Source organism: Bos taurus, chromosome 24 (assembly GCF_002263795.3).
Source record: "Bos taurus isolate L1 Dominette 01449 registration number 42190680 breed Hereford chromosome 24, ARS-UCD2.0, whole genome shotgun sequence".
NCBI lineage: Eukaryota > Metazoa > Chordata > Mammalia > Artiodactyla > Bovidae > Bos > Bos taurus.
This window is the reverse complement of record NC_037351.1, coordinates 2,138,546-2,165,978: the sequence shown is the minus strand read 5'-3', so window position 1 is coordinate 2,165,978 and position 27,433 is coordinate 2,138,546. Positions and strand designations below refer to the sequence as shown.

At 48.6% G+C, this 27,433-nt stretch overlaps 1 protein-coding gene across 1 annotated transcript; it reads left to right on the top strand.

The window, feature by feature from the left end:
- The first annotated feature begins 9,128 nt into the window (after positions 1-9,128).
- On the top strand, positions 9,129-20,195 carry GALR1 (galanin receptor 1). Its single transcript, NM_001192241.1, has 3 exons — positions 9,129-9,794; positions 14,208-14,273; positions 19,878-20,195. The coding sequence occupies exons 1-3, from the start codon at positions 9,129-9,131 to the stop codon at positions 20,193-20,195; spliced, it is 1,050 nt and encodes a 349-aa protein (NP_001179170.1).
- Positions 20,196-27,433: the final 7,238 nt, after the last annotated feature.

The window sequence follows — 27,433 nt, the reverse complement described above, 5'->3', positions numbered from 1 at the left end:
ACTGACTCTATGGAAATGAGTTTGAGTAAACCTCAGGAGTTGGTGATGGACAGGGAGGCCTGGTGTGCTGGGGTCACAGAGTCGGACACGACTGAGCAACTGAACTGAACTGACTGAATTTGAGTCTGAATTGATCTTAGTTGTTTCCTGTGTGATTTGTGGAGATGCACTCTGACTCAGACAGTAAAGAATCTGCCTGCAATGCAGGAGACCTGGGTTCGATCCCTGAGTCAGGAAGGTCCCCTGGAAAAGAAAATGGCAACTCACTCCGGTATTCTTGCCTGGAAAATCCCATGGACAGAGGCGCCTAGCGGGCTACAGTCCAGAGCATCGCACATGACTGAGCATGCGTGCATGCACTCTCCCTTTTCTAGCCTGGATTTCCGTGTCTTCATATCCTGAGTGTCTGTGAAGATTCTGATGGTTAAAAACCCAGGGTTGCTTGTCCGTGAGTTACTTCAGACAATGGTGCTGACCCCCTGGCCTCTCTTTGAAGGCTACTCCTGTCCGTTTGTAACACCGCCCTCGTCCACGTTCTGCCTGCTCTTTACCCCGTTTCTTCCCCAGAGTTGGAAAGCCTGGAACCTCTGTGCCTGAACAGAGAGAGACGGGGTGATGGGTGGAGGTGGTGGTCAGAGCGGGTGTGTTGGGTGAAGCACAGCTCACACTTAGGGGACAGAGGACGCCCAGCCAGATCCCTAGTCTCTGCCACCCTGCTTCTTCGTTTGAAAACTGTTTTTACTTTGGCCACACCCACAGCACGTGGGATCCTGGTTCCCACCAGAGATCGAACCCATGCCCCTTGCACTAACTTCACAGAATGAAGTTTCTAGATATTTTGAATAATTTTAATATCTTTGAAATATCTTCTCCATCAAGTATTTGGAAAAATAAAGTTTGTTACAGAGTTCACCTGGTAAAAACATAGAGCTCTTAGGGGGTCTATATATGTAGCCCTTTGAAAGAGATCTTGTTTTTCCTGAGTTCTGTTTCTTTTATCAGCTCTGAAGTATTTGGGAGCCATTGATTATTTCCAGTGACTTAATCACTTAAAAAATGCACACATATTTTAATTGGTTAGATTCAATACTGGGTTAATGTTACCTTCGTCACTATTCACGTTATAGTCATTTAAAAATTGTCTTGTTTGATGGAGCTTAAGAGAATATTATGGTGATTCAATGAAGCAGACAAGAAGGATGACTCAGAGCTACATTGTTCAAATAGACTATGATTAGATTTAAACGTATGCATGATGAAACGACATCCATTTGTTAAAATGTCTTAAAATTATATGATTGCTTATTCTAATTAACAGCAAGAGTACAGTAGGCAGAGTATAAGAAGCATAAAGTCGCCTGCATAGGTAGCGGCCAAGCTAAGACCAGACGCCAGCTTCCTGCATTCGCTTGGATATGAAACAGCTCAAAACGGACAGATCCAGCATGGGTCTCTGGCCCACTTCTCCAGCTTTGTGTATTAGCACATCTCATTTTTACAGCGTCCTTTGAGTCAGGAATTATGGCCACTGCTGTCATAATCACCACCATCATCTGCAGTGGTCCAGCCAAGAACATCAGGGCACAAAAAGAATTAAGCTTATCTTTTTTTTACTTCTGTTCTTTTTTTTTTTTAATTCAAGTGGAGTTGATCTATCATTTTTTATTATTTACAGGCATACAATATAGTAATTCAGTGTCCTTTCCTGATTGTACTCTATTGAAAGTTATTACTAGATAATGATTATAGTTGTGCTACCCAATTCATCCTTGTTGCTTATCAATTTTATACACAGCAGTCAGTTTTTCTTAATCCTCTACCCCAATTCACCACTCCCCCTTCCCTCTGCCATTTGGTAACCACTGGTTTGTTTTCTATGTCCCTGAGCCTGTTTCTATTTTTCATACACATTCGTTTGTATCATTTCTTAGATCCCACACATCAGCGATCTCATCCAGTGTTTGTCTCTGTCTGACGTGTTTCACTGGAGCATAATAATCTCTAGGTCCATCCACGTTGCTAAAAATTGCAGAATTTCATTCTTTTTTATGTCCATTGAGGTTTTTTTGTGTCTCTCTTCTCAAATGTCAACGTCATTCCACTGGGTATAAAAGATTATGCCTATTGGCCAAATTGGGATGAACTCTCTTAACAGCCCATGGTACTGAGTGGCAAAGCTGGAATTTGAACCTGGACCGTTTCAATCCCATATTCATATTACTATGTTATATAGAGATTTACCACCAGGTGGCTCGGTAGTAAACAATCTGCCTGCCAATGCAGGAGATGCGGGTTCGATCCTTGGATTGGGAAGAGTCCCTGAAGAAGGAAATGGCAACCCACTGCAGTATTCTTGCCTGGAGATTCCCATGGACAGAGGAGCCTGGTGGGCTACAGTCCAAGGGGTGGCAAAGAGTCGGACATGGCTGAGCCACTGAGCCCACACACAGACACACAGATTTAAAGCTTTATGTTTAAGGTACTATTCACTGACCACTTTCAGTCGTGTGATTAGGAAGTTTTTCTTTTCAGAGTATTTCACGTTATGCTCCATGATGAATATTATCAGACCTAGATTTCAAATATGACTGCACTTTTATCCTTATTGCCCTCTCCTGTGCAGCCAATAATCTATGTGATGAAATTTTGATCAAGCAACTGATTTCTCATGTGGCTTATTTTAGGGGCGTCCTCTCCTAGAGGAATCAGAATAGTGACAGAAGCTTTATGACCCCCTCACTCCAAACTGCACTCATTTTCAGAGTGAACGTGTCACTGTTATTAGAAGAAGTCCTCGTCTTCCCTAGCCCAGTAAAAGGGGGTACTTTGACCGTGTCAGGATCATGTGTGTGGACTTCCTCGGGCATCTCTCAGGAAATCTCCTGGACTCTGGCTCTTCACTTCACAGAGTCGTTGACATCTTTGAGGAGTTAATAAGGCTAGGATGCTTGCTGCACGTGGATTTTGAATAACATTTTAGGAGCTTCATGGATGCAAGACGCCCATCAATGAAGCCAATCTGGACCCCAGAGGACAATGAGTTACCTGGGTGCAGAGCTGACATCTACGCTGGATGTTCCCTGAAGCTTTTGGCTCCTAGACTGTTAACCCTTCTGAGCCTGCAAACATGGCCTTGAGAGGGCTAGAGATTCTTACTCTATGTGGCTGGAAGCAAAGGCAGGGCCTCTGCTGTGTAAGACCCACCCCAGCTCTCCTCCTGCTGGAGCTGAGTGCTACACGGCCCATCGGCCACATGCCGTCCTGATGTGAAAGGAAAGAGCTACCCCCAAGGGAGCTGTGTGGTTCGCCCAGAGGGCGCCGGTGGGAGAGGGTGCCGCTTGGCGGGTAGGGTTCTGCAGCTGCCTGATTTGGATTCCATCCCCAGTTAGAGAACTAAGATCTTGGAAGCCTCTCTGGACAGCCAAATTAATTTTTTAAAAAGTGTACAATTTAGTGGCATTCGGCACATACACAGTGCTGCGCAGCGGTCCCCGCTCTGCAGTTTCAGAACTTCTGCAGCATCGCAAAGCGAAGGTCTGTACCAATCAGCTCCCCCACCCCCAGCCCCGCCACCCCTCCTCGGATGTACTTTCTGTCTCCAGGAATCTGCCTGTTTTAGGTAGCGTTCAATTTTATGCCTTTCAGTATGACTTGAATTGTCTATCTGCATGTGTTACTTTCATTTTTCACAAAATGTCAATATGGATTATGAAGGCAAAGGGTTATGGACCATTTGCAATTCTTACGGATGCCTTCCTGTTTTAAAATCATCCCAATAAATGTTCTTTTACATGATCTCACAGAGAATGAGATAATTGAATATACCTGGGTCAGACAGTGAACTAATGTACCATTGCTTTTACATAGAAAGAAGGTACTTGTTTCTGTGTAATTCCCAGGGATATTGTCACTTTATTAGGCAGGTTTCTGGGCACATCATAGCAAAGGATTATTAGTACATTAATATGCAACGATTAATTACGTTAAACTTCATTGTAATAAGCTGATTAGAACATTAGGTCGTGAAACGTGAGAAATTTGCTCCACAGCTTTCAGTGCAGTTGTTAAACTACCCTACGAAATTAAAAGATTTGATATATTAAATTAGCAGAAAATATTAGGTAATTTTGGATGGCATAATTGCCAGTGGTTCTAAGCACCACATATAATATCAAGCACACGTCTACATATTTAATCTGAAGGAGATAAGCCATCAGAGGAAATAATTTCTACAAGCACAAAAGTTCATTGTGACCTTGCTTTCCATATTTCATTATCATAAGCAAACTAAATATTTAACAATAGAAAAAGAACTAAGTAAACGTTTGTCTCTCCACTTGGTGGATTAAAAGCGAGAACTGACAAGAGCATAGCACAATGTCAGAAATTCCTTCAGGATCGAGCCAATAAAAGCCAGGGAATCCTTTTACAGGTGCTATGCTTGTCATTATTTCTTTTTTTAAATCCATTGAAACTGATCTTTGTTTAATCAATATTTAACTTCAATCCTCATTCCTCCTGTTGCAAATATTAATGATGCTGTCAACTGTCTGAACATCCAGGTTCTCCCCGCTCTCTGTCTCTTTCTCCTGTCCTCCTTCTCCTAGGTACAGGAAGATCCTTTCTCCAGTCACTTTTTGGTTTCTCAAATCCTTATTCCTTGAGTTTTAGGATTCCTCAAGCTTTGGCCACGTATCATCGTTTCTTGGCATTCTGCACACGCTCCGTGGTCTGACTTCTGCCAGGGATGTTAACCAGGGTAGGCTGCCTGCAGTAAGAAGCAGACCCTAATACATCAACCCCTCTATCAAGTAGAGATCTCTTTGAGACTCAGTATTCTGGGGCTTTGTTCAAGGCAGTGGGGCAGCTCTTCTCCTCAGGGTCTTCAGGGACCCAGGCCTCAGTTTCCTTGGAGGGTCAGAACACAATTCCAATGGGTACTGTTTGAATAAAGCTGAATCTGTAGCTCAGGGCTCTCTGAGAAGTCAGACAGTGGAGCAGGGAGGAGGGAGGAGCTTGAGGGAAGGCAGAGTTAGAGTTTCTTCCAGGTCATGGCATGTTTGCTGTGGCATGTTTGCAGACTGAGGAAATGGAGCCGAGTAGAGGTGGACCACTCCAGGACCAGGTGAGGGACTTGCTGGAGGAGGAGGCAGGAATTACTGGGACCAAGCATCAGGCCAGCTTGGGAGGAGGTGTGTGCTGACTGCGCTCACGGGATGTGGGTGCTCTTGGAAGTGCGGCGGACAGCATGGAGGGACTTGGTCTGCTTCACTGAGTCGTTTGCACCCAGAGCTTCATGGTTTGTGTCCTGAGCTGGGAGTGGCTTGTGGACTGGGTTAGGGACTCACGGCAGCCCCCAAGCACACCTCATCCATAAGCAGGTCCCCTATCCCGTGCTGAACCTGGAGTTCTGGTTTGACGACATTTTAAATGACTTCATTTGGATCATTTTGAGTGATTTTCTCGTAAAAGAGGAATTTCTACCTGTAGTTTTCAATTTATTGAGTCCTATGAGATGAAACAGTGACACTTTTTCTGTAAAGACTTGGAAAATGTCCTTCATTCTTTTAGACTAGAAAGTATATGTTTACTTCTCTTCTGAATATTTGAAAGTCTGGGTTTGAAATGAAGAACGTGGGAAAAGTAAAAACAGCTCAGAGCATCCAAAGGACAAACGTACAGCTCTCTCTCTCTCTCCTTTGTCAGGACTCCCTGGAACACCTGTCTCTGTCATAAGACTTATCATCCTGTAAGTAACGTGTTTTTGTCTTTTTTCCTCGTGGGGCTATGTGTTCCTTGACATCACCCACGTTGTTAACCATCTGTCCTGGTGAGCCCAGCCCAGATGGGGAGGCACCAGCTCCTCGGAGCACTGAGATCTAGGAACACTGAGTATGCAGACGATGCAGGGATGCCGGGCTGAGTGTTTAGTCGTGTTTTGCGACCCTTTGGACTCCAGGCTCCTCTGTCCATGGGATTCTCCAGGCAAGAACACTGGAGCAGGTTGCCATCTCCTCCTCCAGGGGATCTTCCTGACCCAGGGATTGATCCTGCGTCTCCTGCATCTCCTGTGTTGCACTTGAATTCTTTGCCTGTTGAGTCAGATTGGCCTCCTGGGTCATACTTCTTTCCTGTTTAACAAATAAACACTGTGTGAGAGAAGGTTCTGGTCATGCATTTGCCGTCTGCAGGCTTCCTGCACCGCGTTCCCTGTGGGGCCCGTGCCTTCTGTTGTCACGATGCTGGGTGCACGCAGGGTGATGACAGAGCCACACTGATGGATCCGAGCCCACCACCTCTGTCCTGACTCTGGGTTTTACCAGATTCCCCCAGCATCTGCTTGGTCACCTGCCTGAGGCCGTGGCTGTCAGGTTTCTCCACCTTAAACTTACTCTCCACCACCAGCCCACAGTGTGGTCTTTGGAAAGAAGAATGTAAAAGGTACATTTTAGGGAAGGGAGTTGCATCCATCTCTTTTATGCATAATAAAAGATAAGATCCATGAAATAAGGAACCTGGCTTTGTTTTTTTTTTTTTCCTTTCTGTTTTCAGAACCTAAAATAGTTTTGGGCAAGTAGCAGTCATTGAAGGGTAACGAGTAAAAGAATAAAAACAGACCACATTCTTTCTTCTTCCAATTAAAGGGGAAAAGCCACCTTCAAATGCAATCCTAAGTATGACAAAAAAGAGGAGGAAAAGAAGCACGGAAATAGAAAAAAAATAGGAAGTATAAAATAAAATGTTAAAACTTAGAGTTATAAAAATTATTATAACAATAAATGTGAACAGATTACATTCACCAGGTAAAAAAAAACTTGAGATTATTAAGTTGGATTTTAGAGTAACTCAGTTATGTGCTGTTTCCAAGAGATATCAGGGAATCACAGGGCATAGGGAGATTGAAAAAGGTTGAGCAGGCCAATGAAAAGCAACAATGTTGGTATATTTACAGTAATAACAAAGTACACATTAAGGGAAATATAACCCCAGCCATATAATATTAAAATAAGAGCAAAACTCCACAGAATAGTATTTAGGAACATATGCATATGCCATAAATGTATAAATAAATGATCAACAGATGAAACACTTAGGTTATCTGGAGAGTTGGGGTGAGGGCGAAGGTTGTGATTGGGGAAGAATACAAATGTGCTTTCAATTTTATTGATAATTTCTTTTATGATTCCAAGCTGCTTTTGATGGGCACATTAGTACTGCATACAGTTTTATAATATCTGTTCCATGTTGAAAATAGTTCGTAATAATAAGAAAACCCTCCCCCAAATCTAATTACAAACAACTTCCCGGCGGCACAGGACACCGTCACCGTGACAGTGCAGGTCAGAGGGCCCCCTGGCCCTGAGGGTCATGGATAAGACAACTGAACAAGGCCCAGCCATCCTCTTAGGGAAGGCAAGGGTGTTCTTGCTTTACCAAGATACTTGGTAAGCTACTTAATCTCGTCCTCTGGGAAATGGGTGTGGACACAACAAGAAGGGAACTGCCAGCATTAAAGGAAGCAAAGGATGCAGGTAAGATGCCTGGTATACAGCAGGTGTTCGATGAACTGCATCAGAATCTTTCTGGAAATGAAGCAGAATACAACTATCCACGTAGAGTCAAAGAGAAATCAAATCCTACTTACTCCCTAAACTTCTGGTGCCAGGGCAGACCTGCCTCAAGGTGCGCACTTCCCTCACAGACCTGCCCCGGGGGACACTGTACCCTGTTCCCCACCGCATTCCCCGCCCCCTCAGCCACGGCGTCCAGCGCCTAGTGGACACTCGGGCGTCATCTGGAGAATGGTGGGAGGTATGGGGATACTTGAAAGGGAATATAGACAGATCGTGTAAACACTGCGAATTGAAGGGATCAATTTCAGCGCCTTAACTGCGAACCGGCAAGCATGTAACGCTTACTGACACTTCGAGACGTAAACACCTCTTTTGTTGTCGGCGGATCCACAGCAGTGAAGTGAAATCTGTTCTTTTCATTTTACAAATATTTCGCGCCTTCTGTGTATGTCACTCGGATGAGTAACATAAGGCAAAACTGATATAAAGTTGGACGATGTAAACAGGGCATCTTCCCCTTTCATCTTACCCACGTTTATCAAGAAAACTCAAACAGGCCACCCTAGTTCCCTCCCTAGCAGCCGGCAGGGTGGAGGTGGGGTCAGGGATTTTACAAAGCCCCAGGTAGCCGCAGGGCCAATCACCGGTTTCTGGGCTTCATTCCTGGGGCGGGGAGCGCGCTCCGCGACCGCCAGCCCTGGAGCGAAGGGATGAACGGTTTAGATAGAGGAGGAGGTCTGCGCACCGCCCGTCTCCCCGCCCAGCACGCCCTGATCGCGCACAGCCTTGCTCGCCGGGGTCGCGGCGGGGGCTGCACCCTGGCGGCTGCTGCGGTCGCTGGACGCAGACAGGTCCGCAGTGCGCAGAGAAGAGCGCGCGACTGTTCTCGGAGAGGCGGTGGGCGGCGACCCACCCCATTAGGATTCGTCCAGTCCCTGCGCGAGCCTCGACTTCCGGGGGGCGGGGGGACCCCCGGGCAGCGCGGATTTCAGCCCGGCTGAGTCCTCGCTACATCTCAGCGGCACCCTGCGGACGACGGCGAAGGCGCAGACAGAGCGCTCGTCCGGTTGACCAAAAACTACGAGGGGAAAGCGGAGCCGGCCAGTTGGGGGGCGCGGCGAGCCCTCTCCACGAACCGCGTGCTGCTCTGCTGCGCGCCCGACTGTGTCCCCGGAGCTCCGCGAGAAGGAAGCCGCGCGGAGCAACAGGTGCCGCCCGCAGCCTCTCGGGACGAGGAAAACGACCTGCAGGGGCGCGGAGCTGGTAAGGCGCAGAGAGAGCTCTCTCTTCCCGCAGGGCTGCGCCGGCCGGTCCCTCGTCCCCGGCTCGGTGGCCGATAAGCGGACGCCCGGAGCTCTTGGGACAGCCTTGTGAGTGCGGGAAGGTCCAGCTCCGGCTCCCGTCTGCGTCCTCTTCCAGGTGGCCCCGTCCGAAAAGACGGTGCCACTCGGCCCGGGCGCCTGGGTTCTGAGTGCCCTGAGCTGGGTCACCCGTAGCCCCTCCTTCCCCGGCAGGCGCCCTTCGCCAGCGCAACCTAGGCTCCCCCTGCGCGCCATGGAGCTGGAGGTTGGGAACTTCAGCGAGGGGAACGCGAGCGGGCTTGAGCCCCCGACCCCGGACCCCAGGCCGCTCTTCGGCATCGGCGTGGAGAACTTCGTCACGCTGGTGGTGTTCGGCCTGATCTTCGCGCTCGGCGTGCTGGGCAACAGCCTGGTGATCACCGTGCTGGCGCGCAGCAAGCCGGGCAAGCCGCGCAGCACCACCAACCTGTTCATCCTCAACCTGAGCATCGCCGACCTGGCCTACCTGCTCTTCTGCATCCCCTTCCAGGCCACGGTGTACGCGCTGCCCACCTGGGTGCTGGGCGCCTTCATCTGCAAGTTCATCCACTACTTCTTCACCGTGTCCATGCTGGTCAGCATCTTCACGCTGGCCGCGATGTCGGTGGACCGCTACGTGGCCATCGTGCACTCGCGCCGCTCCTCCGCCCTGCGGGTGTCCCGCAACGCGCTGCTGGGCGTGGGCTTCATCTGGGCTCTGTCCATCGCCATGGCCTCGCCGGTGGCCTACCACCAGCGCCTCTTCCACCGGGATGTCAGCAACCAGACCTTCTGCTGGGAGCAGTGGCCCAACCAGCGCCACAAGAAGGCCTACGTGGTGTGCACCTTTGTCTTCGGCTACCTGCTGCCGCTCCTGCTCATCTGCTTCTGCTACGCCAAGGTGCGGGGCGCCGGGCGGGTCCGCGGGCCCGGGGCGGCTCCTCTGTCCCCGCACCCCTCTGGGGCCCCGCCCCCTTTCCCTCGTCCCCCGCGAGTTTTCTGCCCGAGCCATCGCCTCCTCCGGCCGCGGCTTGGGCTCACGGGTTTGATGCTGTGCGCAAGTTGCTTGGAGTTTGGGCGACACCGGGAAAGTTTGCAGATCCGGGCGTCCGTCCTGGCCCCCGCAAGCCCTGGGCCCTGAGGTTGTCCCCAGAGGAGGCGGAGTTCAACGCCCACTTCTCAGGAGGTTTTAGCCTTGTAGCCCGCTCAGCCTGCCTGATTGCTTGCGTGGCCGCAGCGTTATGCGAGTGCCAGGTCCTGCCGAGCGGGCCCCTTTGCTGGATGGAGGGCCCGCGCGCGCCCCTCCGCAGCCCTCAACTGGGGTCGGATAGGGGGATTTCCCTGCCCGCGGGGTGCACGGGGCTGGGGCGCCGGCCAGGACCAGCTTTGTGAAACCGCTGCTCCTGGCCACAGAGCTTTGCATTTTATTTCATAACACAAATTAGGCGTCATAAATCCAAATGGTCAGAAGTATTTCCTCGCGGATTCTCCACAGAACGTTGGATGGATGGGTTTGCTGCTGCCGTTTCCTCATTTCAGTCCTTTTAGGAGGAGGTGAAGAATATTAAGTGGTTCAGGTGGCAGGTCTAAAGCCTCCGCTGGGAGACACACAGCTGACACGCGTCTGGTCCCCCTACCCCGCATCTCCTTTCTCTCTGCAGTGCCCTTCCCCCCAGCTCAGCACAATCACGTTCTCTTTCATTAATAACACATGGTTTTGAAGATTTTGTACTGATCTAAAAGTCTTAAATCTTTTACACAACTTGTTTGTGTGTGTTAGTCACTCAGTCATATCTGACTCTTTGCGACCCCATGGACTGTAGCTGGTCAAGCTCCTCCGTCCATGGAATTCTCCAGGCATGAATACTGGTGTGGGTAGCCATTCCCCCTTCCAGGGGATCTTCCCCACCTAGGGATCAAACATGGGTCTCCCACATTGTAGGCATATTATTTGCTGTCTGAGCCACCATATCTGCTTAGTAATCAGGAGATGCAGTGCATTGGGTCAGATCCCCTCTCCCTGACACACCCTCCCCAATACCATCGCCACTAGAGAAATACTTCCGTGACCGAATTCTGAGCTCTGCTGCATTTTATCTTCTCTCTCTCTCTGTTTCTCAGTTTCTTTCTGATAAGCCTGTGATTCTAGGTCTGTGAATAATCAGGTGAAGTAGAACAGCAATCAGTTCTTATGTTCCACTCATAGTTCCCCCCCACCCCCCAGCAGAAATGTGGACTATGAGCCACCTGGTTTTGTTTGCCCTTCCCCCAGGTCATCTATCTAGAGCAGTGTCTATTTTGAATGGTAATGTTTTTGGATATGATCTGAAAGAATGTCCTGCACCAAAGGGTTGTGCATAAAGAGATGCAGTAAAGGCAGGAAATTGGGAATCACTGTAGCTTAGCTCTTTGATAAATGGCTGGTTTATTCCCTTTGCTTCTAGCAAAAGCAAATCAAAGCTTGGTCTGCACAGGGCAGAGGTCTCCAGTGTGCACTATGTCACTTGATCTGCAGGCGACCCAGTGGGTTGGAGCCACTGTGCATATTTTATTGATAAGGATAGAGGGTTTTGGAGGAGTGAAGCAGCTGATTGAGATTGTGAAGCTGGTAAAGCATTCAGGAAGGATTTCCATGCAGGGCTTCCTAGCCCCCTGGGGGATGCGGGCCTGTGGGGCATGGGCCTTGAGACTAGAGAGATTCTTAAAGTGTTTGGCTTTTCATTCATCATTACATGGGTTATGCTTGAAGCATATTCTTCCTTTGTTTCCCAAAAGTCTTTGGTCTTTTGGAAATTCAGGTCTTTTTAATGGAAACAACAAGATAAACTTCTAGGAAGAAACCAGCCTACATTTCTGTCATTTGAGAATTTATAAAAGTCACACCTAAGGTGAAGTTTCTAAATTAAAAAATTCAGTAAATACATGATCATTGGGATTTTTTTTTAAAATATGGAAATGGTTTGCCTTTAAGCATAACTGGAAATTTCTTTGAAATTCAAAGTAATATTTGCATATTCATTCTAGGGCTTGAAAAAAGGTAAAGATTAAAGACTTCAGTTGCTTTCCTTTGATCAGTCACTGCTTTGCATGGAAGGGTTTCACTACTTAAATGTTACATTCAAGATTGGTTGTTACCCCAAGGCCCAGATCAAAAGACATATAAAATCACAGTGTTTTTCTTGTTTTGTTTTTTTTGAAGTTAACAAAGGAATTGCATTCCAGAGCTGCCTTCTGTACTGACAGGAGTTTAGTGGAAGGTCCTTTGCACCTGCCCTCCCCGGAGACCCAGAGTGCGGGGCTGGAGGGTGAGTCTGGGGCGCCCACTGCTGCTGTGGGGCTGGCTCACTCTGCCCTCGGGGGGGTGCTTCTCCTGGGCCCTCCTTGGCCTGACACCAGATGAACTCGTGACCTGCCCGGTTCCCGCACCTGTGCCAGGACGGTGTGGGCCTCCTGCACACACTTCTGAAAGCACGAGTGACGGGGAAGTGCCCGCTCACCACGTCATCAGCTTCCCGAGAAACGCAGTCATACCCCTTCCTCCTTTGATGGTGAGACCTTCGTGGGGTCCGTCACACGTGTCAGTGTGGGTCCGTAGTGTGCACTCATGGAGTGGAACAGAGCCAGGAGAAACATGCTTGGGCTTTTCCTCCGTGGACCGCTCCACTACGTTCCTTAGGCGTTTCGTAGTTATGAGATGTGACCCCCGAGTCTGTGGAAGGACTGAGTGGCCCCGGCCCGGTAACATAGCAGGTAACATCTCAGTTTTCCACGTGGGGCCCTCTCCAGGCAGCCCTCGCTGACGCTGCCTGCCATCTCTCCCTTTCTTTCAGTGACTGGAGTCCTCCTCTGGCGGTGGGGAGGCTGTCCCCAAGGAACCTGGCCCGGTTGGTCCTCGCCGGGAGGGGCCCTGTCCAGCCCGTTCCTCCCTCTTGAAAGTCCTCTTCGTTTGTTCCTGCACAAGCCTCCCTTCTGTCGTTCTCTTCCATTTGATTTTTAATACCCCAGTTGCTGATGGCAGGACAGTAGATGGGCCCATTGTTGCTGTACTGAGAGTGACCCCAGATGTCCCCATAGTAAGTGAGAGGCTTGTCTTGTGGAGGATGCTGAGCCCCTGTGGGAAGTGAGCAGTATTTCAGTAGGGCTGGGAGTTTGGAGTCAGAAATTCACACCCCATGACAGCTGCTTTTCGGGGGTAGGGAATCGTGAAAGTGAAGTGAAAGTGTTAGTCGCTCAGTCATGTCCGCCTCTGTGACTCCAGGGACTGTAGCCCACTAGGCTCCTCTGTCCATGGGATTCTCCAGGCAAGAATACTGAAGTGGGGTGCCATGGCCTTCTCCAGGGGATCTTCCCTACCCAGGCATCGAACCCACTGCAGGCAGATTCTTTACCATCTGAGCCGCCAGGGAAGCCCAGGGAATTGTGAAGTGGTGGATAAATCCCATGGCTTCTCGATCAGGGAGTGCCCAGTGACTCCGGAGGGTTGCATCTGCCCAGACAGAGCAGCTTTCGTAATATGTTCAATTTGATTAAATTATTTCCATGCTGTGGTGCTCCAGGGGGACAGGGAGGTGGCTGGAACACTGTTTCCAGTGTTTGGAGGGACTCAACTGAGCAATTGACCGGCAGTCTCAAGCCCTTAGTCACCCTGAGCTGATTGTCCTTAGGTTTTTCACTCATAAGAATGAACTCAAGACCTGCCTGGAGTGTGTACCACCATCCCGACCCTGTTGTATGGCTTATGGTGCAAATTCTTGTGTGGAACCACAGTGTCTCACATCATTTCTCCTGAGTATGACTCTGGCGAGAGAAGACAAAACTAATTTCTCTAAGGAAGGAAACAAGTGTCTCCTTGGAAGCCTCCCTGATGGGCCATTAGTTGTAGAACCTTGCAGAAAGGTGGCCTGTCAGCTATCAGCGTGTTGGAAGGCAGTCTGTAGTTTTCCCACGCATCTAGGATTTAACATGTAGCAGGGACCTGGAATTGTGGAAATGTAGACTCTTAGGGGAAACCAGGTGGCAGGGAGGCCAGCGGGGATGCAGGTATGGGCAGCGGAGTGGGTCTTTCTGGAAGAAACCTTGGAGCTACCCGCACCAGAGCTCTGCCAACAGGTGCTCCAGACACAGGTGATTAGAAGACCAGATGTTCATGGCAATCCACAGTCGTCATTACTCCACCAGCTCATGTGAATTGCAGCTTGCGTGATTTTGTAAACCATGGTCTTCCCTTTGCAGAACATCAGGAAATGTCACTGCAAAGTGGACAATGAATTGTGCGGTCTGAGGCAAACCGATTTTATCTGTCTGTGTTTTTCAGGTCCTTAACCATTTGCATAAAAAGTTGAAGAACGTGTCAAAGAAGTCAGAGGCATCAAAGAAAAAGGTAAAACTCATGGGTTTACATTTTCTGTGCCGTTTCCGGAGCTTGGTTTAATGTATACTCTTAGCTCTCCTGCATCCTCCTGTGAAATTATGGTTCCTGGGTTCGGCGATTTGAAATGAACATCTTAGCCCTGGGCAGAGAGGAGACATGGAGAGTCAGCTGCTGAGGGTGGGCAGGTGACTGAGCTGCCTGAGAACGTGGGCGGAGGTCTGGGGAGGGGCCGAAAGGTGTGTCTTCTGGATTCTGAGCCTCTGGAGAAGGTGTGCTGTGGGTGACTGGGACAGGGTGTCAGGTGGCTGGACCCACAGTTTGCTTGAGCAGGTGGTGCTCGTGGTAAAGAACCCACCTGCAAGTGCAGGAGTCCCGAGTTCCATTCCTGGTTTGGGAGGATTCCCTCGAGGAGGGCACAGCAACCGCTCCGGTCCTCTTGCCTGGAGAACCCCATGGACAGAGGAGCCTGGCGGACTACAGTCCATGGGGTCGCAGAGACACGATTGAAGAGACTTAGCAGACACACTTCTTTTATTGTGTATTTACCGTCTCTGATGTGGAGCCAGGAGGCCCGTCTTAATTATCTTTCGAGCGAGTACTGTTGTATCCCTCCCTGAAGCCTCGCAGCAGTTGCTGGGCTCTGCTCTCTTCCTCCCAGTCGGGTGCTGGTTTGGCCCCCTGGGGGCAGAACTGAAGATGGGAGCGGCCTCAGGGGGGTCCAGCCCATCTTTAATTGTCTTTCTCATTCTCCCCTGAATCCCGATTCCCACAAGCTTCCCCTGAAGAGTTTGACAGCATCTAACACCCTGCAATTTATTATGTTTCAAACCCAGTTTGAGGGAAAGCTATTTTACAAATTGGGATTAATTTACCTCTTACTCAGATCATATCCTGGAGAAGGAAATGACAACCCACTCCAGTATTCTTGCCTGGAAAATCCCACGGAGAGAGGAGCCTGGTGGGCTGCAGTCCCTAGAGTCACAAAGAGTTGGACACGACTAAGCAACTGAACTGAACTGAAAGATTAGTGAGCATTTTAACATTTACATTGTTTGGTTTTATATGTATATGTGTACATGTGTGTGTGTGTGTGTGTGTGTGTGTGTGTGTGTGAGGCATGTGTATTGTTGTTGTGTTAGTTGCTCAGTCATTCCGACTCTTTGTGACTTCGTGGACTGTTGCCCGCCAGGCTCCTCTGTCCATGGGATTCTCCAGACAAGAATACTGCAGTGGTTGCTCTGCCCTTCTCCAGGGCATCTTCCTGACCCAGGGATCAAACCTGGGTCTCCCACTTTGCAGGCTGCTTCTTTACTGTCTGAGTCACTAGGGAAGCACAAGACACTCACATGTGAGGGAATATATTATATGTGCTTAGGCGCTCAGTTGTGTCTGACTCTTTGCAACCATGGACCATAGTTCACCAGGCTCCTCTGTCCATGGGGATTCTTTAGGCCAGAAAACTGGAGTGGGTATCCATGCCCTCCTCCAGGGGATCTTCCCATCACAGGGATCAAACCCAGGTCTCCTGCACTGCAAGCAAATTCTTTACCATCTGAGCCACCAGGGAAGCCCAAGAATACTGGAATGGGTAGCCTTTCCCTTTCCGGGGGATCTTCCTGACCCAGGAATTGAATCAGGGTCTCCTGCATTGCAGGCAGATTCTTTACTGGCTGAGCCACCAGGGAACGTATATGTAGATGCAATTCTTCCCACGGGAGAAGTTCTCAACATTTGGAGGAGGGAAGATTTCCTCTTCTATTCTCACAACCTCTGACCCTTAATAACCACTGAACAGATGTCAGATTTCTTTTGATGTATTTAATTACTTCCTTGTTTGCATAGAATAAATAGTTTGTGTATGTGCATGTACCTGGGTCTAGGCAAAGGCTAGCAGACATGTGTAGGGAGTAGGGTAGGAAGAGGGAACGGGGAGACGGAGGGGAGGGCCCAGGGTGGAGAGCCAGCCCGTCTCCGCCTGGAGGCCGAGGTTGGGTCGGCTCCGCTGATGCTGCTCTGGGTCCAGGCAGAAAAGAGTGTTCCTGGGTGTGTACACACTCAGTTTCTGATGGATCATGGAGTGATGTGAGAAGATCTTGGAGGTTTATTCATTTCAGCTGTACCCATTTCTGGCTTCCCGCCTCAGTGGCTGCATAGGGCCCCTTCCCCTGTGCTGTGTCCATCCATAAGGGCTCCACTTCGTTTGAAGGCTGGTAGCGCTCTTGGGGTGGAGGGTTAGGTTCAACACAAACTTGCTCAACAGCTCTCCTGCCTGTTTGGAGGAAAATAGAGAAGAAGAGTGTGCTTTTCTTTGCCAAAATAGTACTGACCACAGTACAGAGCCCAGCCTTGATTAACACTAGGCTTGGCTGGACCTAGAGAAATGTTTTCTGGCACAAGGCTGATCAGATAGGAAAATAAGATTCTTAACAATTTCTGGAAGACTTCCCAGTCGGGTAGACTTCCCCAGGATGGTTCCTGGTAATAGGGAGGTATATGTGAGACCCTCGTGGTACCTTCTTAACCATGAGGTTCTTTTAACAGCTGCTCTTTTCCCCCATCTGGCTTGGAGTAACTCAACAAGCTTTTTGGCTGTCATTTGTACAATTTACAAAATGTTTCTCATCAGTCTCATCATTTAGTCACTTTTTCCTTCCCTGCCAAGTTCCATTAGATGGATTATGAGCAAAATTCTTTGAAGGAAAAAAAATTCAGATGTCTCAGATGGCTTGAAAAAGAGCATCTCAGAGGAAGAGGAGAAATTACTATTTTTCAGATACTTTCAGTGCAAGAAGTAAAAAGAAGGCAGGCTAATAAAAGGCCCAACCTTAGGTATAAGAATTCATGCAGAGACTTGGCACATAACCTTCAACGAGGGCTTCTTCCCTATCCAACGGTGATGCTGTGGTCCTGCACGCTACATGGACAGACGGGAACGTAGGCGATGCATTGGGTGTAAACCCATTTGTGATTCAGGCAAATGATACTGTAAGAAATGAAAATAGCCCCCATCCCCACAGAGGGCCTCGTCTCCTCACTGACTTTTCTAAGGGGAAGAGCAGAAGCAGGTTTGGAACCTTTCCGAGGAGGCGGTGTGGGTCAGCCCGGGTGCGGTCAGCACCGAGGAAGCTCCTCAGCCTTCTCCTGGAGGTGGGAGAGGTCGCTTGCTTTTGTTGTGGCTTCTGCGGAATTCTTCACTGATTCTTCAAGCGCTCATGAGCTATGTAGGAAGGCAGGTTCCTGGGTGGGTACGTCATCTGCACGACCTGTGGAAGCAGCGCTGTGGGCCGTGAGACCCCGATACTTGAATTTTCATAAAGTGCTGCATAACGATGGCTCGCTGACCTGCTGCAAACCCAGGTCTGCTGTTGTACAGTTGCTCAGTCGTGTCCGACTCTGCGACTCCATGGACTGCAGCAACCAGGCTTCCCTGTTTCTCACCAGACTCGTGCCCATTGAGCTGGTGATGCCATCCAGCCATCTCATCCTCTGTTGACTCCTCCTCCTCCCGTCTTCAATCTTTCCCAGCATCAGGGTCTTTTCCAATGAGTCAGTTCTTCGCATCAGGTGGCCAAAGTACTGGAGCTTCAGCTTCAACATCAGAACACCCAGGACTGATCTCCTTTAGGATGGACTGGTTGGATCTCCTTGCAGTCCCAGGGACTCTCAAGAGTCTTCTCCAGCACCACAGTTCAAAAGCATTGATTCTTTGGTGCTCAGCCATTATTTTGTTAGTACAGTGGGTTATTTTGACCAGATCTTGACCTTGAGGTGGTGTGTTCCAGGCACATGTTTTCTGAGTTGGGGGTGGGTGAGGGCACTGTTCCGTGGGTGGATGTCTTTCTGCATCCCTCCCATGTCTTCCCAGTTCCGTGGTCCTGGTCCTCTGATGTGAGAGAGACAGAGGAGGGAGCCATGCGTGTCTCTCCCTGGACACCTTGATGTGCTGGCATCGTGTGAAGCTGTGGCTGGTATGGAGGCCACTCCTGTACCAGCTCGGATAGGCTGAGATGCCTATGAAATAGGCAGAAAATAAATAGTGAACCTTTGTCGACACATAGCGGGGAGCACAAACATTGTATTAAACAAGCATTCTGTTAAAGTCTTTTGGGAGCGTCATTTGATAAAAGATAAAGTTTATGTAAGTACCCATTGATATTCTTTCCTGATTTATGTACAATCTTAAGTCACTCACATTTCAAAGCTACAGGCAGACCAAGGAAAGGAACCTTGCTCATGGTTCTGAAAAGACCAGTAGACCTGCTAAAAATAAAAGGCAGGTTTTGAATGACCTTGGGTAGACATACACAGAAACAAACCCTCCATAGAAAAGCCACCCTGCTGACAGTTGCCCTACAGGGATACAGATACAGTGTGGCTCTTATCTGTAAGCTGTCCGGTGTAGTTCTGCCCTCAGCTTGTTACTTAGTGAAAACCTCCTGAAAGGAGCAGTGAAACAGAATATCCAGAGAGCATGCATTTTGTGCTGCACAGAAATGGCCTTCCTGCCTTAGGAAGGACAGTGGGTGTGCTCCTTGCTATTTGTAGGTGTAATTGTGTCTAGGTGGTTACTGAATCATCAGGAACACATCCCATACACTAACGGGTAAACGGACGGACAGCAGACGATCCTTGACATCCGGGAGCGGGGTGCTGGTCTGCTCTGCGTGTTGTGCGTGCGGCAGCCTCAGTCTGGAAACCTGCCGCCCTGGAAACCCTGCGGTCAGCTTTGTACCCGAACTGTTTGAAGGTGTTAAGTGGGCCAGGTCCAGTCAGAGAATCATCAGGTTGGGTCACCCCAGTCACAGGCCAGGAGGCTGAGGCCCAGGGAGGTGGCCTCAGTTTTCAAAGGTCATCAAACTCTTGGCTTTTGCATGGCCCGTGGCACCTTCTGACCATCGCGTGGTCAGAGTAAACATGAGTGTAACTCCCGTCTCTGGCGCCCTGACCGCCCTTGCTCCGACCTCGTCCTGAAGTCCGAGCATCTCCTCTCCCGTCTCTGCCGGGTTCCCTGGCTTCCAGCCTGCGTCTTGGACAAACTTCCTCTCCGAGTCAGTCAGCTACCCTGCGTCTCTTCTGGAAGACTTGCTATCTTAAGCCTCATGTTCTGGGCACTGTGGGCTGTGACAGTCAGGTTCTAACTCACAGGAAGTAAGAGCAAAGTCATGGCATAACATAAGAACATTCCTGCAGGGTGGAGGTCCAAGCTTGTCCTGTGAAAGGACCTGTGGGTCCACAGCGGTTTCCTGGTCGGGGAGTCCCTGCTCCGTGGTTGTGAGGCTGGAGGGAAAATAAGCACCTTCCTTCTCTCTCTCCTTCCCCTCCACCCTGCCTCCCTGAATTCATGGATCCCAGTGGGATTGCTTCTCTCCAGGGGCAGAGTGGACAGGGGACCACCGGGCCACACTTATAGCTCCTTTAGGGGTGTGACTGCCACATGAAGGTCAACACCCAGAGCAGGTTTAGGACGCACTTGATTCTGAGGAAATGTACAGGAAATTCCCTCTGTCAGTGCATGAGCTAGAACGCTGTTCCTGTCTGTTGTGATCAGCGTCTCTGCTTTCTTCCCTTCTCCTCTGTTGTAATCAGTGCCTCTGCTTCCTTCCCTTCTCCTAGACGGCGCAGACGGTGCTGGTGGTGGTGGTGGTCTTCGGAGTCTCCTGGCTGCCCCACCACGTCATCCATCTCTGGGCTGAGTTTGGGGTGTTCCCGCTGACCCCCGCCTCCTTCTTCTTCAGGATCACGGCCCACTGCCTGGCCTACAGCAACTCCTCCGTGAACCCCATCATTTATGCCTTTCTCTCCGAAAACTTCAGGAAGGCTTATAAGCAAGTGTTCAAGTGCCACGCCCGCAAGGAGTCACCTCTTAATGACACTAAAGAAAATAAAAGTCGACTAGACACCCCACCATCAACCAATTGTACTCACGTGTGAAAAAAAGAGTATTATTTCAAAATGTGGTATTTGCATGCATGTGGACCAGACAGAGAAATACACTGCAGTGTTAAGCAAGGCAGTAACTTGCTATCTTAACAACAATTCATATTATATTAATTGAATTCCACTTGTGTTTAAAAAGTACTTTGATCTACCTGGAAAATCCCTAGGTCTAGTGAAGGCCATTTCTAAATTTTATTTTATTTCTAAATTCTATTCCATAAGCAAAAAAAGAATAATATAGTTTTATACATCTTAAGAAATGAAAGTTTCTCAAGAAACTTTATTTAAAGACTGTAGAGCGTCTATAATAGGACTGTCTAGATTTGTATTCTTTGTAGGATAAGGAAGAAGGGCCTGTCAAGGTGGTCAGGAATGTTTGTGATCTACGTATTTTGGAAACAAATGTAATTAGAAAACACACGCTTTAGTTCTTCAATTTTAAGATCAGTGGTAATGTTGAAACTATATGTGTCTCAGATACGATTATGGACACTTGATCCTGAGTTTTATTTTTGGGGCCGTTTGTATTAAGACATATCCATCTGATGGAAATAAGCTTATTTGCACATTTGCTGCATCTGCTCCCAGCTGTAAGCAGTGCATGCGGCTTCTGCAACGTGCTGTGTCCGTCTGCAGTCATGAGGTCTCTTAAGCTCATCTCAGGCAGTCAGCAGCAAGACCCTGGGTTGTCAGCCATCAGGATGTCAGTGAAAAGCTATGCTGTGAACTTAGTCTTCGTTGAGATGACCAAAAAAATCAGGGAAAACCACCACCTGAAACTATCCTCATGGTGGAAGCTGTGAATGAGTTTCTGAGAATGAAACTGGACATTAAAAATTTACATATTGACACACACATATGTATATTTTAAGGTATTAGCTATGCCATGAGTGGAATCTACTCAAAAGGAGAATTTTTAAAATGTCAGTGAAAATGATGTACAGAAAATAATTTCTATGAATTCAGAATAATGTCTATGAATTATAAGCCACATGAGATAATGGTCATGCCATGTGAGGCAAGTTAGTAAGCGTAGTAAAATGTCTGGTTCAGATAAACTTTGAAAAAACAGTCTAATGGTTGGATATAGCTGGGCATATCATGTCCAAACAAATGCTTTTTTCATCAAATTTGTAATGATGTCTAATGCATATTTATCCCAAATATTGCTCCCTCTAGAAATGTTAATTTGGGGTTCAAATCATCATAACTTAGTTTCAAATGTAGTTTTTGTGACAGTTTTATATTTAATAATGAGAAAATGGTATGAAAAGATGAAATGATTCTATATTAGTAAATAATTTTCAGACTGCAAGACTGATACATTTTAGGATGACACAAAAGCAAGAAAAAAATTTTTAAAAAGAATTTTGTGTAATGCATACCTGAGTCATATGAGGACTTCATGTGAAATATCAAATTTTGGATCAAAAAGATCAACTCAATGTAAGTCTTTGCATGTTAGCTTCTCTAGTTTGTGAATTTATTTTACTAACTATATTCCTCCAGCTAACAGTATTTACATTTGCCACATTATAAATAGTTCTCTGGATAGAAGAGGAGAAAATTGTCAGAGGATGGGAAATCATGACTTTTCATGTTTGATGGCCAGGGGAAAAATTGTACATACACCTATGTGAGTATTTTTAAGAACAATGTAATTCCTTTGCACAGAAAAATTTTTGCACTTTATTCAAACATGGCAGCAGAAACATTTTACTCTGATGACGGTACCGCATGAGTTTTGTGAAACTTGAAGCTGCCGTTGCACACGCCAGGACGTCTTCTGTGTGTGTGGATTCACGCAGCTGCACAAAGAGGCGCGTCCTGCTTGGACGCTGGCAGTGGCTCCCCGCACTGTGGCCGCTCTCTTCCGATTCCCACGCACACAAAGGAAGCCTTGGAACAAACGCAGGAGCCACTGCTGCCCTATTCGGGCAAGTGCTGACATGGGTTTGGACATGATGTACTTACCCTTGTCATGCCTTGGTCACTTCCAGATGCTGTCATCTCCGATTTGCAGAGCCCAGAGCGCCGGGTATAAATGCGCATTGCTTCATTTCACAGGCCGGTGGGCTCTTCTGTCCAGCGTCATTCTAATCAATTCCTCTTGTTTAGAGTTTACATTGTCTCCTCCTCAAATGAGTTTCGGTGGTAACGGAGGTCTGCAAAGATGTAAAACTGCATACAGTTTCCTGAGTGAGGGGTTCCAGAAGAACTTGTATCTGCAGACCAAGTACTTCCTGGGGCACCCTTGTAATCATGTGTAATTAATGGGGACCCATTCAGAGGCCCCACCCCTTCTTCACTGAGTAACCCAGACCCCCCTCTTCTCTTTCCCCCCAGTACTAGCAGCCAGGCTAAAGGAGATACACCCGCTGCACCTCCCCACCCCCGGTGCGCCTTTAAAGTCCGGATGCTGGGTAAACCTCGTTTTTCTGCAAACTTCAAAGAAAAATGATGCTTTCTCCTTAGACTTGGCTGCCCTAGCGGCCCAAGGCAGCTGTTATCTTTCTGGGCCTTTTGCTTTCTCATGCGGAGATGGCTCTGGAATATTTAAATAGCGGGCATACTGGCTGTTTCATATGCATAAAGCACGATTTCGGTTCCTTGCTGATGAATATGGGGACACGGTTGAGGAGCTGGTCTTGTCCTGTCTCCTCAGGAGTTGCTGAGACAGAGTCTCTCTGCTGCTCCGACCATGTATGTGCTCAACAGTGTGGGGGCTGAGCCCATTTCTGAGTATCTTAGGGAAATCCTTTTGCTGTAAATGGAACTATTTTACTCCACACACTGGGGATCAAACCGTCGTCCCCCTCTCCTCTGCATCTCCAAGCCCTGTGTGCTCACGTCCTACCTTGCTCCGATCCAGAGTTCCTCACTCTGACATAAGCCACAGTAAAATTCCTTCATCGCCCCAGGCGTATCTGTGGAGAGATGTCTGAACTGCGTGACTCATGCAAGACTAAAAGCTTCTTGTGACTCAACTTCAAATTGTGATCCTGAGGATAATTGCATTTGCTCGATGTCTCAGATACATTGAGATGGTGCAGAAATAATTCCTAGACGTTAACTGATACCCAAGGTCAGGTTCTGGGCAGTAGACGATCCCTTCTCTCTCCACAGATGCCGTACGATCCCCAGTGCTTATGCTTGAAGCAGCCTTACATCAAGGAAAGCAATGTATTATATACCTTTGTCATGTTCTTGCTGAATAATTTATTAAATGTGTATAAGAACCACATAGTCATGTAAATTGAATCAGGAGATCAAAATGGCTGCTTCTGGAAACTTACCTAAAATCTGTCAATTTCCAGCTGCACTGATTGCAAATATCTTCCTGACTTTATACTTCTAAGTGATTTTCTCTGTAAGCTAGTCATGTTGTTCTGGGTCATCAAAAAACGTTGCATATTAAGTTATTTGTCAAGCAGATGTCAATGACTCGTTTATCTAAGGATGTGCTGATTTTAAAAGTTTCCACATAGCTAGAGCAAGTAGCCTAAACTGCTGATGGTGACTTGTTATCTTGGAAGGAAAAAAACTGCAAGAGGGATTCAATTTATGCTGTATTTTAACATTTTCCTTTTTAAAAGTGGAAAATTGAGCCTCTAGAATCACGTAAAAAGCTTCAGCGTCCCTGGTGTGGGCTGGGTGTACCTCAGGCAGCTGTGTGCAGGGGAGCGTGCCGGGTGTTGTCTGCGTAGCTCAGGGGCCTCTGTTTGTTTTCCCGTGAGAGCACCGCATGGCTCTGATGCTGGTTTCTTCTCCTCTGTGGGTGTGAGGGGCCGGTGCACGCACTCCACCCTCTGAACCTGGGACTCGGCCGTGGGCAGGTCTGCTCGTGTGGTGAGGTCTCCAGGAATGGCAGCAGGCCTGGGCGCAGCCCCTCTGCTGGGTCCTGCGCTCAGGGTCAGGGCCCTCCCACAGCTGTTTTCAGGCCTTGGAGATCGGGGTTCTGTCCTGGGGGCATCAGGAGTGGTGGGGACACCTCAGCGATGGGGAGTGGAGGGGGAAGGTGGCGGGTGACGTCTCTTCCTTTGGTCAAACTTTCCCTCTGGGTCTGTGAATGTTGGCTAAGTTTGCTGTATTCACACAATTGTGTGAAGAGCCAATTTTGTAGCTAAATGTTTTCGTGTTGCTTTGGGGTAGAAAGCCTCATCCTTTTTGGTCTCTTTTAGATTGAAGTGTAGTTGATTTACAATATTGTGTTAGTTTCTGGTGTACAGCAAAGTGACTCAGTTATACGTATATAATACAGATTCTTTTTCAGATTCTTTTCCATTATGGTTATTATAACATATTGAATAGAATTCCCTGTGCTGTACAGCAGGCCCTTGTTGGCTACTATTTTATATATTGTGTGTGTATCTGTTAATCCCAAACTCCCAATTTATCCCTTCTGCCCCTTCTCCTTTGGTAACCGTAGTTTTGTTTTGTTTTTTTTTAATTGGAGGACAATTTCTCTACAATATTGTGTTGGCTTCTGTCTATGAGTCTGTTTCTGCTTTGTAAGTTCATTTGAATAATTTCCTTTTAGATTTTGCATATAAGGGCTGTCATATAATATTTCTCCTTCTCTGACTTCACTCAGTATGACAATCTCCAGATCTTTGCATATGGCTGCAAATGGCATTTTTTCATCCTTCTTTTTTTTTTTTAGATGACTGAGCAGTATTCCATTGTATGTGTGTACCACATCATCTTTATCCATTCATCCGTCGAAGGACATTTAGGTTTCTTTCATGTCCTGGCTGTTCTGAATAATGGTGCTGTGAACACTGGAGTGCGTGGATCTTTTTGAATTACGAGTTTTCTCTGGATTTACACCTGGAGTGGGATTGCTGACGTGTATGCAAGTCCCATTCTTTTTTGCTGGGGAATAGTTTTCTGAGAACCTCAAGAAATGGGGGGCTGTGCCCCCAGTTCTCAACATTTTAGAGAAGCCACCGGCCGCTGGCTGCTAGAATCGATGGGAACTGGAATCTGCCACTTAGACTCTTAGACTCTTAGGTAGTGGGATCAGCAAGGCGACCTGGGGTTTGGGGGGAGCTGTGCAGTCTGCTGTCGGTTTTCTTTGGGACATCGTGTTCTGCAGAACCTTATTTCAGAAGATAGGGTGTTTCCTATTGAAATGAGAACTGAAGTGTTCTGAAGACCACTGTGGATCCATTAGGCTTGTTTTCTCCCTTCAGCTGGCTTGTTTGGGGCTGTCATGCTAACCTGCCTTGCGGTGCGTGGAAATGTGGGAGTCTGGGCGCTGGTGCTGGTGGAGAGGGAGCTCAGCCGTCTGTGAGCGTGTCCTTCACGCCTTTCAGCGTCAGAGCCAGTGGAGAGCCGACTTCTGGCCCCGCGGGGCTGACCAGCAAAGGAAGCCCGGCTCGTCATGCCTGGCTGTAAGCTGCAGACTCCAGGAAAGTGCCCCGCGTCCCTGTTTCTGTGTGGGGTGAGGGGAGCAGGGGGAGCGTTGGGATGGAGCTGGCCGTGCCAGGCCCTGGAGGAGCGCGGGACTGGTGAGGAGATCCCGAGGAGCCTGCTCCTCCAGCCCTGGGGAGTCCACTGACTCCTTCAGGGCCCTGGCCTGGACTGGTGAGGAGATCCCGCGGAGCCCGCTCCTCCAGCCCTGGGGAGTCCACTGGCTCCTTCAGGGCCCTGGCCTGGACTGGTGAGGAGATCCCGCGGAGCCCGCTCCTCCAGCCCTGAGGAGTCCGCCGGCTTTCAGGGCCCTGACGGAGCGCGGGAGTCGGGGGGCGCCTGGGGAGCAGCCCCCGGCCCCCCTCCCATTTCGGCTGGAGGGTCTCTGCTTTCGTCTGCCTTCTGCTCTCCACACAAAACTTGACTGGTAACTAGAGAACTCTCACGCGAGGCCCGTCCCACCTGCTGGCTAGGTTGACTGTCTGACTCTCTGTTGTTCCCTGCTTCTGCGACTCAGACGTGTCCTTTCTTATTCTCCCTGCTGTTTCCTTAAAGTCACCCATCATTTCTATGCTCAGGATCTTCTGAATTCGGTCATCTCTGAGGGGTTCATGTGTGGCCTGGGCCCCACCCCTATCTTCACTTTTTTTTTTTTTTTTTGCTGGTCTGATGACTCTTTCCTGGTTCCCTGGCCAACAGTCTTCCCTTTAACAGTGAACTGTCAGAAATGCAAACAGGGAGAGCACATCACTTTTCTAGGGAGCACGCGTGAGCAATTTCTGCATAGAACCAAAGGCAGGGGAGCCGGTCTGCGGGCATGGTCCGCCTGGGGGCCCTCTTGGGGGGCTGCCCATAAATAAGTTCATCCTCTGGGAGTGGCCCTGGTCACCTCTGGGAGGCTCTGACTCAATGGATGGTGGGAGGACTCCTGCTGTCTGCCTGAGGCTGCAGCGGGTCCCCTGCACTTGCTCTATCAGGCTCCTCCCCGACCCGCTGCAGCGGCCAAGTGCATCCATCTGTCTAAAGATATCCCACCATCTTCGGACTTGAACTTCCCAGTCTGTTGGGAGTGAAGATGAAACATCGCTGGGACTTCGGGACACAGAATGACCAGAATGTAAACAGATGTCTTGTCCTTCAGCGTTGTAGGTTGCTGTTGTTGGGCTTAGTCACTCAGTCATGTCAGACTCTTTGTGACCCCCATGGACTGTAGCCCACCAGGCTCCCCTGTCCATAGGATTTCCCAGGCAAGAATACTGGAGTGGGTTGCCATTTGCTTCTCCAGGGTCTCTTCCTGACCCAGGGATCAAGCCCATGTCACCGGTGTCTTCTGCATTGCAGGCAGATTCTTTGTCCTCTGAGTCATCAGGGAAGCTCTGTTAAACAAGATCTCCACTTAGAAACAACAGAGATCCAAGAAAGAAGTGGATGGGGATCATGTTGATTTCCAGTGGGAATCTCATCTTGTTGAAGGGGAAGAAGAATAAGGATGCGGTTTGGGTACATTTTGTCAGGGTCACCTATCAGGGTCACCTTTGACTATGAGAAAATATTGTTCTAAATGGAAAGTGTGTCATTTTTCTTCTAAAGAGACCATAGCTGGTATGTGGATGTAGCTAAAAATCAATGTCAGTGAACATGAAATGAGACCAGGGGTGTCGTAGGCATCCTGCGCTGTTATCTTCAGAGCCTTGGGGGCCTCATAGAGACACTGGCGCTAGGAGATACTTAGTGAGTGAGCACACTCCTGGGTTTTTGATGTTTTCAAAATAGGTCTGAAAGTGAAAGCGAAGTTGCTCAGTCATTTCCAACCCTTT